The following is a 15,385-nucleotide window of genomic DNA, read 5'->3' as shown; positions in this document are numbered from 1 at the left end:
TCTCCCCCCCTCCCCCCCCCCCTCCAGGTGCTGATGTCCAGCTGCTCGGTGTGCCGGTCCTGTGCGGCGCTGGTGTACGACGAGGACGTGATGGCGGGCTTCACCGCCGACGACTCCAACCTCAACACCACCTGCCCCTACTGCCGCGCCCGTCTTCGTACCCGCTGCTGCACGTGGAGTTCAGAGACCTGCGCTCCAACAGGTGACGGAGGAACCGGGGAGGCATGCTGGGGTTGAATGGCGGTCTGTGGAGGGAGGGAGGGAGGGTGGATGTATGGGTGGGAGGGAGGGTGTGGCCGAGGGGAGTGAAGGAGGGAGGGAGGGAGGGAGGGTGGATGTATGGGTGGGAGGGAGGGTGTGGCCGAGGGGAGTGAAGGAGGGAGGGAGGGAGGGAGGCTGGATGGGAGAGAGGGGGGGAGGGAGGTTGTATGGAAGGAGGGAAGATGGGAGGGAGAGAGAGAAGGAGGGTTGATGTATGGGTTGGGAGGGAGGGAGGAGGGTGGGGCCGAGGGGAGTGAAGGGGTGAGGGAGGGGGGGAGGGAGGGAGGGGAGGATGGATGAGGGAGGGAGGGAGGGAGGATGGATGAGGGAGGGGTGGCTGGGAGGGAGGGAGAGTTGATTCAAGCATTTGTCTTCAAATAAAGTGAAACTGTCTGGAAGATCTCGTCTCCAGACGTCCTCCTTCCTACCAAAGAGCCGTTCCGCTCTGACCTCCTGTGTGTGTGCCGTGGCTCCAGGTTCTTCATGAAGCCCAGCGGGTCGGGGGACAGCATCCACAGCGCCACGGCCCCCCGCCCACCACCGCCACCGCCGCCACCATCAGCAACAGCAGCAGCAGCAGCGGCGCGGGCAGCAGCCTCAGCTCCTCCACCGCCAAGTCCCTCCCCCCCGCCGCGTCCGAGGGCTCAGACACAGGCGCAGACAGCCCCAGCACGCCGTCCGCCTCGCACAAGAGGTACGAACACCCCCCCCCCCCCCCCCCCCTGCTCATGGGCCAGGGCAGCAGGGGAGAGGGTACAGACCTCAGAAAGTCTTAAAAAAAAAGGTCAAAAAGACCTAAGAAAGTCAGTAATAAGCTGAGCTTATTACTGACTTTCTTTATTTCATCTATTTTTCAGTTCATGTTTTTTTTTGGAAATGGATATTTCCATGTTTCCCTATGTTTGCCGTTTATTTAATAACTGTTAAGAACGTAGTAGTGGGAGGGAGGAGGGAGAGAGAGGGAGTGGGAGAGAGGGGGGTGAGAGGGAGAGAGAGAGAGAGAGTCCTCGTAGTAGTACATCCATGGTATTGATTATTGACAAAAACGTGCAAATAATACTTAAACCAGCACTGCATCTAACATCTAACACCACCCCATCGGTGGCGACAACCTCGTCTGAAAAACTGCCGCTACAGCCGTAGTTCCAACTCGGGCCACTAGATGGTGCTCATGGCAAACCGTACATACTGCAGCTTTTAAAAACCCGCTCACCCCCCCCCGGTGTCCCTCCGTCTCCAGCCTGGTCCGAGAGCCGGTGCAGTCGGACCCCCTGGGCCTGCTGGAGCCCCGACGGAGGGCAAGCACTCCTCCTCCTCCTCCTCCGGGACCTTCCTGACCCGCAGCAACAGCGTGGGCGGCCCCCTGCAGAGCCTGGACCTCAGCCTGACCCCCGGCCACGGCGTCTCCACCGCCAGCCTGCCCTGCAGTCTGCAGGAGGCCACGGTGAGCGACCAACACCACCCCCTGGTGGACACAAGCCACTGCTGCAACCACACTATTTACATTTACATTTGTCGATTTGTCAGACGAAAGAAAAACAACAATATATCTCAATATATAGTAAGGATGTTCATAGAACCAAGTGCCAAGCACTAACCATCAATAGGTTAACCCATTCCCCGTATACAACACAGATAGCTAGGATAAGACTCTACACACGATGCTAGGTACTAGTACAAGGACGTACAACATACAATAAGTGCGTATGCATCCACATGTAGTTTAGCATTGCCGCACATCTGAGCTGATTGTAGGATTCAGGTCATTCTGATAAAGCTAGAAGGTGTTCCTTGAGTCGTGTATGAACAGAGAGACAGTGCCATAGAGACATCTGTTGCTTCTCTCTTGCTGTCATTTGAAGATGTTGTTGTTTCAGCTTCTAAATTGTAGTTTCTTGTGTTTTCTTCCAGTTTGGCGTGGGCGCCGAGCGTCCCAACCCCAAACCGGTGTCTGTGCCGTACCTCAGCGCCCTGGTGCTCAGGAAGGAGCTGGAGACGATGCTGGAGAACGAGGGGGACCAGGTACACACTCACACACACGCTCACTCATTCACTCACTCACTCCCTGATCTCTCTCACTCACTCACTCCCTGATCTCACGCACTCACTCACTCACTCACTCCCTGATCTCACTCACTCACTCCCTGATCTCACTCACTCACTCCCTGATCTCACTCACTCACTCACTCACTCACCCACTCCCTGATCTCACTTACTCACTCACTCACTCACTCACCCACTCCCTGATCTCAGTCACTCAGTCAGTCAGTCACTCACTCAGTCACTCACTCACTCAGTCACTCACTCACTCACTCACTCACTCACTCACTCACTCAGAAAACCCAGACCTCAACGGTGTGCCTGCTTGGTTCTGGTGTCATGTGTCCGTCTGTTCTGAGAGCATCTCTGTTGCCATGACGACAGGTGCTCTACACCCACAAGTTCCTGAGCCAGCACCCCATCATCTTCTGGAACCTGGTGTGCTACTTCCAGCGTCTGGAGCTGCCCAGCCACCTGCCCGGCCTCATCTTCACCTCCGAGTACTGCAACAACGGAGTGCAGGTGGGCCCCCTGCCAGCTCTCTCTGTCTGTCTGTCTGTCTGTCTGTCTGTCTGTCTGTCTGTCTGTCTGTCTGTCTGTCTGTCTGTCTCAGGATTCTAGCTTCTCTAGATTTAAAGGGCTTTATTGGCAAAGGTTTTTTGTGTGAGAAGTAAAATAAATGGCAACATAAGATAATCCTAACCACTGTCCTTCTGTCCCCTGCCTCTGTCCCTTCAGCTGCCCCTGACGTCGCTGTCCCAGGACAGCAAGCAGGTGTACATCCAGGTCCTGTGGGACAACATCAACCTGCACCAGGAGCCCGGGGAGCCGCTCTACGTGCTCTGGAGGACCTTAGGTGAGCTCACACGCCCCCTGACACACGCGGATGTCCCGCCCCCCTGACACACGCGGATGTCCCGCCCCCCGACACACTGTTGTCCTGACACATGAATCTCCCGCCCCCTGACACGCGGATGTCCCGCCCCCCTGACACACGGATGTCCCGCCCCCCTGACACACGTATGTCTCTTTCCAGAAGCGGAGAAGCGGCGGCCGCTGGCTCCTCCTGACCAGCAGGAGGCGCTGACGCTGCTGCACACCATCGCCCGCAGCATCCAAACCAACGACGTGTACGGCCCCATGGACCTGCTGATCAGGGAGCTGAAGAGACGGCCCCGCCCCAACCGCCAAAGGTGGGCCCCCCCCCCACCCCCCCCCCGGTCTTCAAGAGCCCGCGGGCCGTTATGTGCACGGGAATGTTCAGAAGGAAGCCGAGGTCGTCCACGCGCGATCAAAACACACTTGAGGGTTAACATATAACAAGATATTTTAACTAGCTTGTGTCTTAAGATGACCCGGACAGATCTGGAGTCAGTGCGGCTCCAGAGTGATGTCAATAATGTTGTCGAACAAATCCTGTTGTTATCCTATTCCTGATTTATTCTACAAAATACTTTGCTGTTCAGCCCCTACCTCTTTGATTGCAAGAATCTTAGTATGGACCCTCCCAAAACCCCTCCCACTTACCCGAAACCCCTCCCACTCACCCTAAACCCCTCCCTCTTACCATAAACCCCTCCCACTTACCATAAACACCTCCCACTTACCCTAAACCCCTCCCACTCACTATAAACCCCTCCCACTCACCCTAAACCCCTCCCACTTACCCTAAATCCCTCCCCCTCTCACTCACTCTAAACCCCTCCCACTCACCATAAACCCCTCCCACTCACCATAAACCCCTCCCACTCACCCTAAACCCCTCCCACTCACTCTAAACCCCTCCCACTTACCATTAACCCCTCCCACTTACCATAAACCCCTCCCCCTCACTCTAAACCCCTCCCACTCACTCTAAACCATAATCCTCTTGTTTCCGTTCCTCAGGAGCATCTACAGAGAGATCCTGTTCCTCTCGCTCGTGGCTCTGGGCCGGGAGAACATCGATGTGGGTAAGTGAACCTCTCCCCCGCCCAGTCCCGCTGCAGCTGCATCGAACAAAGCACGATTCAAGAGAGCGAAGGCAGCAACGCTTTGTGATGTCACTAAAACACAGGAAAACGAAGATGATCAAACTGCTTGTAATGGCTAATCACACTCACACCTGGTGGCATAACATCGCCCCTTTAAACCATGCTAGCAACACCCTCCCCCGTCGCGGCCGCCCTAACCCCCCCCCCACCCCCCTTCCTCCCCCTGCAGAGGCGTTTGACAAGGAGTACCGGCAGGCCTACGACCAGCTGAGCCCGGAGAAGCTGAAGACGCTGCGTGTGTTCGACCAGCCGCCCAGCGCCAAGGCCCAGTGGTGCCTCAAGTGCTTCGGCAGCCCTATCATCTGAGCTTTGGCTCCTCCTGCTGGTGGTGGCGGGGGAACTGCAGCCCCATTATCTGGGCGTTGGCTCCCCCTGCACGCGGTGGAGTGGAACTGCAGCCCGGCTTCCGTCAAAAACACGGAAATGAATAGAATGGGGGACAAGGAAAAAAGTGGAGAGAGACGATTGTTTAAAGTTTAAAATGTGCTCTACCAATTGTCCATGAATGGTACTTATGGCGACAAAAATAGAAAAAAAAAGTTTGGACTGCTTTCTTAGGAATTATTTTTGCCTTTCCGATGTTTTAAGGGGCTAGCTATAGTTATATGGGAGCGTGTGTGACTCTGAGTGTGTCTATGGGTTGCGGGTGGAGACCAGAGTGATGACGTGTGGCTGTGAGTGTTGTGACGTCGGTCCAGCGATGGCCGCGTCGCCCTAAAGCGCTGAACTGTATCTTCGTCCCTCTCCCGTCTGTGCACTTTCTGTGAACTGTAAACACACGTCCGTCTATATTTCTGTACATATATCTGTACCATAGGAAACACGTCATAACAAGGGTGGCCTTTTCTTAAGGCGCAAAGCGTCTCGGAGACTCTCGGGTTACTTCAGACTCTTTTTTTTTTCTCTGCCCATCCAAGTCTTAACTACGATGAATGTCAAAAGTGAGGAACCTGTATAAACATGTGTATGCTGCTCATCTGCAACGGGCGAAGACGAGGGGGGGACGCCTACAGACAATCTAGATTTGTTTCCAGAACATTCCACAAGCCCCTCTACTTAATACACGCCCTTTTCTGTTTGTTGTTGCTGTTCTCTAATGAAACCACTTGGGGGCGCTATAGGACCGCTGACTGGTCGGGAGGGACGGCACTACTGATGAAAGCAGGGTTTTTTTGATAGCGATCTCTGTGTTCCAGGTCTTATGGGAGCTTGAGATGAGTTCTACTTCAGGGAAAGATAACGACGGCACACGCAATACTGCAAAAGAAGAAGATTAAACACATTTAGACTGTCTGTTTTGTGATGTAGTCCAGCTGCCCTCGGCCGGGGTTGACCCGTTGAAACGCTTACTGATGATGATGAGACTAGGGATCGACTTCCCAAGAATACTATAAATTATTCTTCACATAGTTTTATCCGCCACATTGGAGTTGGCTTTTAACGACGACACATTGTATATGGTTTTCCAGCGATTGTTTTTCAATGTTTATTTTTATGTAATATAAATTCAATGGTGAATATTCAAGCTGGGTGGCACTCGATGTAAAAATGTTGTCTTAATACCTGCTGGTCCTGAGAGCGTCCATCGTCTGATCGGGAGGACCTGAAGACCTGAACTGTCTTGTAGAAATACTTCAATGAAAAAGGAAAAAAAAAAATAATGATGAATTTGCACTGCTTAGATGAATAGCCTGGCCCTCACCCTGACTCGTTTTGGTGATCTGACTTCACTGGTCGTCTTGTTGACGCAAAACGGCAGACAGCCAGCCACACGTGTCTGATCTGCTCCAAAAGTAAAATAAAAAAGGATTCAACGGCTATTTTTTTTGTGTTGCCGCCCTCATTGGGTTTCAGTTCCACCCGCAGCACACACACTTACCCATACTCCATGTGTCATTGTGAATATACCGTCTCCTCTCTGAGACGCTGAGATGTATTGTAAGGTTGTACATAAAAGACTTGTTGGTTACCCACCGTGTTCCGTCCCGGAATGAGTTCATGTCTTCACACAGTTGTTGCGCTGCAATAAATAGGGTGGTCCTGATTTACAATTGTGTATTTTGTGTGGATTCATTCTATATCTATATCTATATATATATATATATATATATATATATATATATATATATATATATATATATATATATATATATATATACTGTAAATAAATATTATCAGTGTCGGAGTGCAGGGTGGCACATATATTTATTATTATTTTGTTTTGTTTATATATATATATATATATATATATATATATATATATATATAATATGATCTTATAAAATAAATCAAATAATATAAGTAGTATAATAATAAGTTATTATACTACTAATATAAGTAATCGATATAACGAGGGTTTCAATTGGTAGTGTGGCGAGTGGCGACAAAGGTTTCACATCCCAGGCGTCAATTAACAATTAGGCTACAGGCTGCTGATTGGTCCGTTTAGGAATGGGCGGATGTAATAAATAAGTGAGGGTAGGGTACGTCTGTACTGACGGAACAGAACATGGCGCCGAGAAGAACCAGAAGCTCGCGCAGAGTCCCTGACTCCAGTCCAGTCCTCGATCAGGAGGCCGCGGAGCTCCGGAGCAACCGGTTCACTCTGTTCATCCAACAGTTTGAGAAGGAAGGTGCTTACTAGTGGCCCACTGGGTTCACTCACACAGAACTCCTTCGGTCTCAAAGATCAGTGAATGAATGAATGAATGACTCACTCACTCAATCGATCAATCGAATTAATTGTTTGTTTCTCCAGCCCAAGAGAGAATATCGGAGATGGAAGCGAAGATGGACAACATGTTGACGACTGTGGATAGGTACTTCAAAGTGGAGCTGATGAAGATGCCTCCTTCGCTTCAACGTACTCTCATAGGGGATTTGATCGACAGTAAGGTTGGATTTATTAAATATGAATCATGTTATCATTTATTATATTGGGACCATAGTTGGCATTTTGCTTTGTGTCAAAATAATCTTTGGTCCAAAAACTAAACATTTCTCTACCTTGCTTAACTCTTGGACTACCATCATGGCTTCACACCGTCTAGATGGAGTCACGTCAAGCGACGTTTCCATTGCTATAAAGGTGAGGCTCTGATCAACGTCTGATTGGCTACCATAAAGGGATACATTAATCAGCTGTATGTCGTCTTATCCGCACTTTTCTTTTAATTCAGACTAACTCTCCAGAGATCCAGCGGCCGCTGACAAGGACGTCCAGTAAAAAAGGTGATGTGGATGTGTGTAGGGAGGCCTACCCTCAGAAATGCAGGAGGAACTTTTAATGATCTAATGTTCAAGATAAAGGCAGTTTTTGTTTCTCCAGTCAAAGGTCTGAGTGCCCCAGCTGAATCGGTCCCGGGTCAGAAACCATCAGCAAAGACCCCAACGGTCGGTAACATTGGGGAAATTATTAACGTTCGTCTTCTTAGACCCTATGTGATTGGTTGAGGCTGACCTTGTTTTTGTACCAATATTATAACCACATTTGTCACTAGTGGGATCATCCAAAAGGATTTGATTACGTTTTGAATTGTTGCATTCTGTGAAATGCATATTCTTGATTTAATTGAACTCTTGTCTCTTTCATTAAATAAAATGATATATTTACATATACAATCTGTATAAATGAAATCATGGGAAGACTAATGTTTAAATTCAGACTCGTCTAATCCATTCGACTAGAGATGAAGCTTAAATTAGCTGAAAGTTGCCATGGCCCCTTGTGTCCTTCCTTTCCTTCCAGGGAGCAAAGGTCACCAGGCGCAGAGGGCTGGGCGTCAGCACCAGCGCCGGAAATCTCGGGTAACGCCGCGGCCTCTCATAATCTCCTCTCTAGAGTAACTCGCCAATACCGGCGCTGTTTAACGCAGACCCTTTCTGGCCCCAGGGTGTCGTCGGGCATCGTGAAGAGAACACTGAGCCGCGTGGAGAAGGGCGCCGACCCGGTCGCCAAGACCAAGCGGACCAAGCTGAGGTGGGTTGGTGCTGCTCACCGTTTTGTCCCCAAAAATCAAAATGGGCTCCTGTTGCAGTCTGTGGACATGATGCCGTGTCGTTCTGTACCCCCACCCCCAACCACAGGGCGGTGTCGTCGGTAGGGGACCTGTGTTCTGTCGCGGCTTGTAACCCTCACGTGACCATCACCACCTCCCAGGGCCAGGTACGGAAGCGTTGGCTCACCTCTTAACGGGCCGTCGGCAGGAGCTGTCGTCTGACCAACGCGGTGTCGCTCGTAGCGCTGTTTATGGGGCCTGCTGCTGCTGCTATGGGTCAGGGGAGGAGTAGGAGGCTAGACTAGGGGTCCAGTCCCCATTTCCGTCCCCTGAACAAGAACACTTGCTTTGAGTGCCCTTGGCTGCAAGTCAGCTAGCGTCAAGGGTGGTTGTTTTGTTTGTTTTTTAAAGGGAAAAAAACAGCACTCCCTCTTGCTCCCTTAAGTATTGGGACACCCTACCCTTTCACGGCAACACACAAAATCTAGGGTTAGGGCTCAAATCTAGGGGGAGAATTGGGCCTAGGATTAGTCTGCTTGCCTTGTTGCAGGAGACTAGCAGACTTGGTGTAATGAGAGACACCTGTTTGTCCTACTACGTCTCTGTGAAAAGAGCACATTGCTTTGTATCCCTCTTTAAATGGATGAATGCTGATGTCACTTAATTTCTCAAATGCCTTATTGAGTCCACATGCTGTTCTTTTCGCAAGCTAGCGTCATTACCTCATTAGACGACATGTGTGGTCAGCCCTAAACCGCTTCTTCGACACATGGTAGTCAACAGTATCAGGTTGTGTGGGTCAGGGATGGTCATGCAGAGAACGCAGCAGCTGGTTGATGGCTTGTATGTTCTCGCTGCCAGAGGTTCTGCCTCTCCGAGGAGACTAAAGATGACATCTCCATGGACATGCTGGACGACGTGGCCATGTTCCAGATCCAGAGGCTCATGGTACATCATCACTCCGCCCTCTCGTCTCCGGAGGGAACGTTTATGGCCTTTTTCCATAGTACCAGCTCAACTCGACTCAACTTAGCCCACCTTTTTTTGCATTTCGATTACCAAAAATGCAGTACCTGCTAACTGGTACTTTTTTAGTCTCACCTCCGTCGAGGTTCCCAGAGCTGTTATTGTCGGTGGAAAATGGCCATTAGTTATGACATTTCGAAGTGGAGCATGTTTTACAATAAACATTGACTGTTAATCTAGAAAGCTGTGCGGAATGACTGGTCAAATAGTCCCAACAACTACTCCCCTGAAATGACTGGCTAATGAAGTGGTTTTTTTTCTTGCCCTTTTGAAATACATTTGCGTTGTGGTGCGTGACGTGGTGGGCCCGTAGCTGGCCGTTGTGTAAATCCTCTCCTGGTTTTATTTTCATTGTATTTCTTTGTTTTATTTCCAGAGGCTGATGGACTATCTGTCCAGTAAGGCGAAGCCCACTGAAGAGTAAAAGTGAACAGCATGTGTGGTGTTTTTTAGCACTGGAACTGAAATGTGAGACCTGTGGAAGTTGTTTGTGAACCGTGTCTTTAAGTTAATATTAAATAAAGCCTATATTTCTCCTACTTGGTCAATGATGACTATTATTTTAAGATGCTCTGAATGTCTTCACTAAAATCACTTCATTAAAATGGTTTCTTGAACAGATATTCAACGGCCAAACAAAAGTACAGGTCAGATATATAACATGTGTTTATTAAGCCACTTAGCCCTTTTAAAGGCTAAAACATGAGATTACATTATGTCTAGAATAAGCTTCTGGAATTATTCCAGACGGTTTAGACTTTCCAACATTATTTATGACTTACGCCACACATTCTTAGTCATGGTTTCTGAAACTCATACATGGAAACGACATGGTTAAAGCTGTTCCAGTAAGGGGGTTGTGAACAAGCCAGTTAAAAACAGTTTTGCAATGCAAGTCTGTATGTTTTTAGAACCCTTTGGTTGCGCAGACATTAATTCCATGTTGAACGGTGGTTTGCACTGAATCCATCGTCAGCGTCTCCACCTCACAGACGTGGACCACCAGACCGCAGGGAGCGAGATCTGGGGCGCCGCCACCAGGCGGGATGGGCTCCCTGCTGGGGGGGCTCTGGTCCGCCGGGCAGGGGCTCTGCGCGGGCGGTGGCACTGCGACTGCGGGCGTCGACTCGTCGGAACGAGGGTGGCTGGGCAGGCGGGGGTAGAAGGGCCCCACCAGCCAGTTGAGCGGCGTGTTGTTGACCAGGTAGTCCAGGACGTGGTCCAGAGACCGCTTCACCTGGCCCAGCCGCGCCTTGCCGCCGGCCAGCGCGCCCTCGGGCAGGACCCCGGCGCCCGCCGCCGCAAGGCTGGCGTAGACGTGGGAGGCGGAGCAACTGAGGGAGCGCGCCTCCCGCTGGAGGTGGCGGGGGAGGGCCTGCAGGCCCGACGCCAGCGTGAGGCAGGTGGTCTGCAGCTGCTGGGAGAGGGAGGCGGCCAGGGGGCGGGGATCCAGGGGGAGGTGCTCAGCGGCCTGCTGGGGAGGGAGGAGAGAAGGAACTGTTTAACAACGATGCGTTGTCTTCAGTCACCTCTGGCTGTCGGCAGTCACCTGTTGTGCATTGAGTAATCAGTGCATCACACGCAGGGAGATCTATCGGTATGTATCAGATCTATATATGTATTCAGTGTTGTGCAAGTTCACACTTCACATGAACTAGTTCAAAGTTCAGTTCATACAAAAGAAAATGAATAAATTCACGTTCATAGTTCACCAATTCAGTTTTGAACTAGTTCATGTTCAGTTCAACAGTTTTTTTTAAAAACCGAAGAAAAAAAATGAACTTGTTCAATGAACTAGTTCATGCACAACACTGTATGTATCGGTGCTCAAACTCGGCAATAAACCTCAGTCTTCAACCTCCAACCTCACCCCATGTCCTGGAGTTTTGGAGGGCCCAGTAAAAGCTACATTGCCCCGGTTTGTTGTGAAGCACTCGGAGAGGCGAGAAACCAACAGAACGCCATTCTGGAGAGATCCACCCCCACAATAACACACACTAGTGGCTCCGCTACAGGTTGGACCTGGATGTGGTTTCCAGTGGTCATGCTGTGGTTCAACATCTGGGGGCCCGTGCTGCACTGATATCACTGCAGGAGCTCCGGTGAGAGGCTCCGGCTGAGGGCTCCGGTGTGGGGCCCGCCTCACCTCGGTGTGGGGGTCCTGGTCCTCCGAGATGCTGGTCCTCCGCTCCACCAAGGAGCTGAGCGTGGCGTACACCTTCCTGTTGGCCCCGTCCACGTTCCTCCGGGCGTAGTCGATCTGCCAGGAGGACGACATCACGAGGCACGTTGGATCAGCAGAAAAACATTCTCGCTCTCTGCATTCAGGGCGCTTAGCAGACGCTTTGATCCAAAGCGACTTACAACGGTCCATAGACTCATTCACACACCGACGGCGGAGTCGACCCCGCAGGGCGACAGCCAGCGGGTCGGGAGCAGTCAAGGTTCAGGGACACCTCCACACTCCACTAGGAGGAGGAGGAGCCAGGGATCGAACCAGCGACCTTCAAGTTACCCGCTCTACCTCCTGAGCTACTGCCGCCACATCACCCATATCCGGCGTTTTTTCGTGAAACGCTTTTTGGCTTCTTAACAAACAGAGAAATGCAAAGCGGAGGCACGGACATGTGACCCCCTCCCAGCAGGAGACCCACCAGGTCCCCGGTGTGGGGCAGCTGGGCGATGGCCTGGTGGCTCCGCTGCTTGGCCCCTCGCACCCTGGCCAGGGCCCGGCCGTAGGCCCTGCTGCGGAGCCGCGTGGAGAGGGTCTCCAGACGGCCGTAGTAGCTGGGCCCCTCCGGCCCCTCGGTCGGCCCGCTCTCCAGCTCTGGAACACAGCGGAGGGATTCGGGGGTTACAGGCGCGTTCCCTAGCTCCTTCGTTTAACTTGGGTCTGAGCAACAACAAAGGTTGCTGGTTCCGAGGAACGGATTAACACGCCGCCTAGCCGGGGGGGGGGGGGGCGGCGGGACGCATGTGATGGGTGTTAGCGGTTAGCTCACGCTGCCTCACAAGCAAAGCGCTGTCTGAGATGTTCTCTTTTTAAACTGCTGATCCGGAACGCAACATCCGGTTCACGGTTTGCTTTGCAGAGTCGGTTTTAGCATAAGGGTCCACTGTGGTGTACGGGTGTGGAAATACAACACCTAAAAAAACTACTTATTCATACATTTGTTTTCATTTTTACCAAAAAATTAAACAAAAAGGAATACATAGATATGCTAGTATATATGCAATAATATATATTTGCATATATGTATGCTAATATATATATAAGCATATATATTCTATAATATATATATATAAGCAAATATGCTAATATATTAGCATATACATGCTATATAAATGCTAACACAACATAAAGAATGGTTGTATCAGCATTGATAAGCATTAGTCTGTATCATAGTGGGAGGGTCAGCTCACCCGTCTCCTCGGGCCCGGGCGGGAGGTAGTGCTCCATCAGGTCCTCAGAGGTGCTCAGGGCCTTGTCCACCCCCCCGCTGACAACCGCTTTGGTACGGTCCACCGCGCCCCTCAGATGGCCTGACACCGTCTCCCTGGCAACCGTCACAGCCCCGGTGGCGTTGGACACGATCTGTTGAGAGAGAGAACGAGAACGAGAGAGAGAGAGAGAGAGAGAGAGAGAGAGAGAGAGACTGATTAGCACCAGTGTGGCAGCCAGATGAACTTTGACCCTGAGGTTGAGTCAGGGCTTTGGAACGGTTCCATGGTGTGAGGTGGATGATCTGCTGGTCATACTTGCAGTTTGCAGTTTGACCTCATAAGATACTTCTAATGTTCATGGATGGTCCATGTCATGTCAGCTGTCATGTGTCAACCATCATGCAACTCCATATGTCATACGTTATACATTTGACATAGATCTTGGGATAATTCACCTTTTGACCAAGTACATGGATCCTCCTGCATAGTTTGAGATCTGCGATTGTCCCCCTCACTGCTGAGCATGAGTGAATGCATTAGCGCATCTGATCCATATTCTACATAAAAGCTTCATTGAATTGGTTTAAATTCAGTACAACTCCTCCCTTTTCTGTCCTGATGATTTCAACACTTGACCATCTGTGCAGAGATCAAGGCTGCACCACCCAGGTCCAGATCAGCCCCGTTTAAACATCACGGCGTCTGCCAACTCCATCATTGTGAAAGCTTGGCGGGGTCGGGGGTCATGGGCGAGATGAGCCAATCGTGACGGTCCGTCTGTGGTCCGATGTCACTGTTTGCCTACCTGATCAGAAGGCTGCTGAAGTATTGGCAGGGTCTTCTCAATCTGGTCCAGACCTTTGCAGGCCAGCTGGTTGGCAATGGCAACTGTGTGCAGAAGAGAAACAGTGTGTGTGTGGGTCACAAGGTCCGAGCTAAACCCACTGTTCTATAAAATAAACAGTGTGTGTGTGGGTCACAAGGTCCGAGCCAAACCCACTGTTCTATAGAGAGGAAATATCTTAATGTGTTCACTTCACTTCACTTCACTGCACTTCACTAGGCTGTTTAACGGCAGGATCGTTCTAGACAACGCTGTCATCGTTTAACTGCCCAGAACGACCCTGTGTTAAGGGTGCAGTGGACGGGGAACAACTTTGCTATACATAAAGCTTTGTTGTGTACGTGCCTGGCACATCCTCACTGTACCGACAGTGATATATTGTTGTTTCGCTTTCCTCTGACAAATGTACACATTGTAAGTCGCTTTGGATAAAAGTGTCTGCTAAACGCCCTCAATATAAATGTGAATGTAACACTGACTTTCACTTCATTAACAGACGGACGCATTTCATAACGAGTGACTAAGCTCTATTGGGAACTGGGTGAGAGGTCATAAGGATCACGTTCCCAGTGTTGAGCTTTCTGGTTTCGTCAAACGTTCCAGTTTCCAGATCATTCCAACAAACGCGTTGGGATAATCAGCCGGGGGGGGGGGGGGGGGGGGGTTCTCCGCTTACGCTGGGGCTCCAGCCTGCCGATGAGGGGCTGGGCGGTCGTCATGGCGACGGAGGTAAGGGCCAGGACCCCCCGCTCGGCGGCGTGGCAGACGGAGGCGAGGACGGGGTGGTGGTCCCGGGTGGAGCAGTACGCGCTGAGGACCAGGCTGTAGGTGGAGCTCACCAGGGGGAGGCTGGAGACCCGCCCCATGGCACTCTGAGGGGGTCAAAGGTCAAAGGTCAGAGGTCAGAGGTCAGAGGATGAGGATAGGGTCGATGTGTTGGATGTGAGTGACAGGTGTCAAAACGGGGGGTGGGGGATGTTGTGGTGCTGATGAGGCGGACTGAGATTGTGTCGTTGAAATGTGCGATGTGTGAATTGTTCACGAGTATTTTTGTAATGTCTGTTTTGTTTTTGTCTGTTTTGTTAATGTCGTATAGTATTGACATTATAATATTATGACATATTGTAATTATTATAAGAGTAAAACATAAATGAGGAATACTGAGTCATTACTTCCAAAATAAATGTTTAAGTAAACTAAATGACGTAATATCACCAAATATTAGCCTACCACATTTTTTCTAAAGATAAAACACGAAATAAAGCCAATATCAGTTGACCAACTGTTCTGCTAAACAAATATTGCAGCATTGATCTCACCTGACTTGAGACAACTTCGACCTCTGACATCTGTTAGAGAGAGAGAGAGAGAGAGAGAGAGAGAGAGAGAGAGAGAGAGAGAGAATGGATGACAAACATTGAATAAACTTCAAACTAAAATTACTGAATGCTTCTTTGTAGTAAGCCTGCTCCTATGTTAGTTACGTGATATAACTAAGATGCAATCAATACAAAACAAGTGAGGGAGAGAGAGAGAGAGAGAGAGAGAGAGAGAGAGAGAGGAGAGAGAGAGAGAGAGAGAGAGAGAGAGAGAGAGAGAGAGAGAGAGAGAGAGAGAGAGAGAGAGGATGGATGACAAACATTGAATAACTTCAACTAACGTAACGTAATAAATACTTCCTTGTAGTAATCCTGCTCCTATGTTAGTTACGTAGTTACGTGATATAACTAAGATGCAAT

At 50.2% G+C, this 15,385-nt stretch overlaps 3 protein-coding genes across 4 annotated transcripts; 2 read left to right on the top strand and 1 right to left on the bottom strand.

The window, feature by feature from the left end:
* Window positions 1-33: 33 nt before the first annotated feature.
* On the top strand, window positions 34-6,152 carry LOC311377476 (DENN domain-containing protein 4C-like; the record flags this gene model as incomplete). The annotated part of the gene is made up of 8 exons (XM_084491360.1): window positions 34-222; window positions 1,502-1,705; window positions 2,173-2,283; window positions 2,686-2,823; window positions 3,040-3,157; window positions 3,338-3,494; window positions 4,189-4,253; window positions 4,504-6,152. 8 exons carry the CDS (start codon window positions 34-36, stop codon window positions 4,638-4,640), a joined length of 1,119 nt encoding a protein of 372 aa, XP_084347486.1. The 3' UTR covers window positions 4,641-6,152.
* Window positions 6,153-6,843: 691 nt separating this feature from the next.
* Window positions 6,844-9,782, top strand: cdca9 (cell division cycle associated 9; the record flags this gene model as incomplete). Its single annotated transcript, XM_084491361.1, has 10 exons — window positions 6,844-6,967; window positions 7,093-7,224; window positions 7,385-7,422; window positions 7,514-7,565; window positions 7,669-7,727; window positions 8,083-8,141; window positions 8,227-8,313; window positions 8,421-8,499; window positions 9,194-9,280; window positions 9,735-9,782. The coding sequence occupies 10 exons, from the start codon at window positions 6,844-6,846 to the stop codon at window positions 9,780-9,782; spliced, it is 765 nt and encodes a 254-aa protein (XP_084347487.1).
* A 218-nt stretch (window positions 9,783-10,000) lies between these two features.
* On the bottom strand, window positions 10,001-15,065 carry LOC311377475 (perilipin-2-like). Of its 2 annotated transcripts, none has more exons than XM_084491359.1 (7): window positions 14,966-15,065; window positions 14,323-14,518; window positions 13,608-13,690; window positions 12,782-12,953; window positions 12,013-12,185; window positions 11,505-11,618; window positions 10,001-10,829 (listed from the first exon to the last, which is right to left on the bottom strand). In XM_084491359.1, exons 1-7 carry the CDS (start codon window positions 14,993-14,995, stop codon window positions 10,266-10,268), a joined length of 1,332 nt encoding a protein of 443 aa, XP_084347485.1. In that variant the 5' UTR covers window positions 14,996-15,065; the 3' UTR covers window positions 10,001-10,265. The 2 variants fall into 2 exon arrangements, with proteins under 2 accessions (XP_084347485.1, XP_084347484.1); XM_084491358.1 differs by having other exon boundaries at window positions 10,001-10,832; window positions 14,966-15,064.
* Window positions 15,066-15,385: the final 320 nt, after the last annotated feature.

This window comes from Micromesistius poutassou (genome assembly GCF_964030765.1).
Source record: "Micromesistius poutassou genome assembly, contig: SCAFFOLD_1276, whole genome shotgun sequence".
Taxonomy (NCBI): domain Eukaryota; kingdom Metazoa; phylum Chordata; class Actinopteri; order Gadiformes; family Gadidae; genus Micromesistius; species Micromesistius poutassou.
The sequence above is the reverse complement of the archived record's forward strand: the minus strand, read 5'-3'. Positions and strand labels throughout refer to the sequence as shown.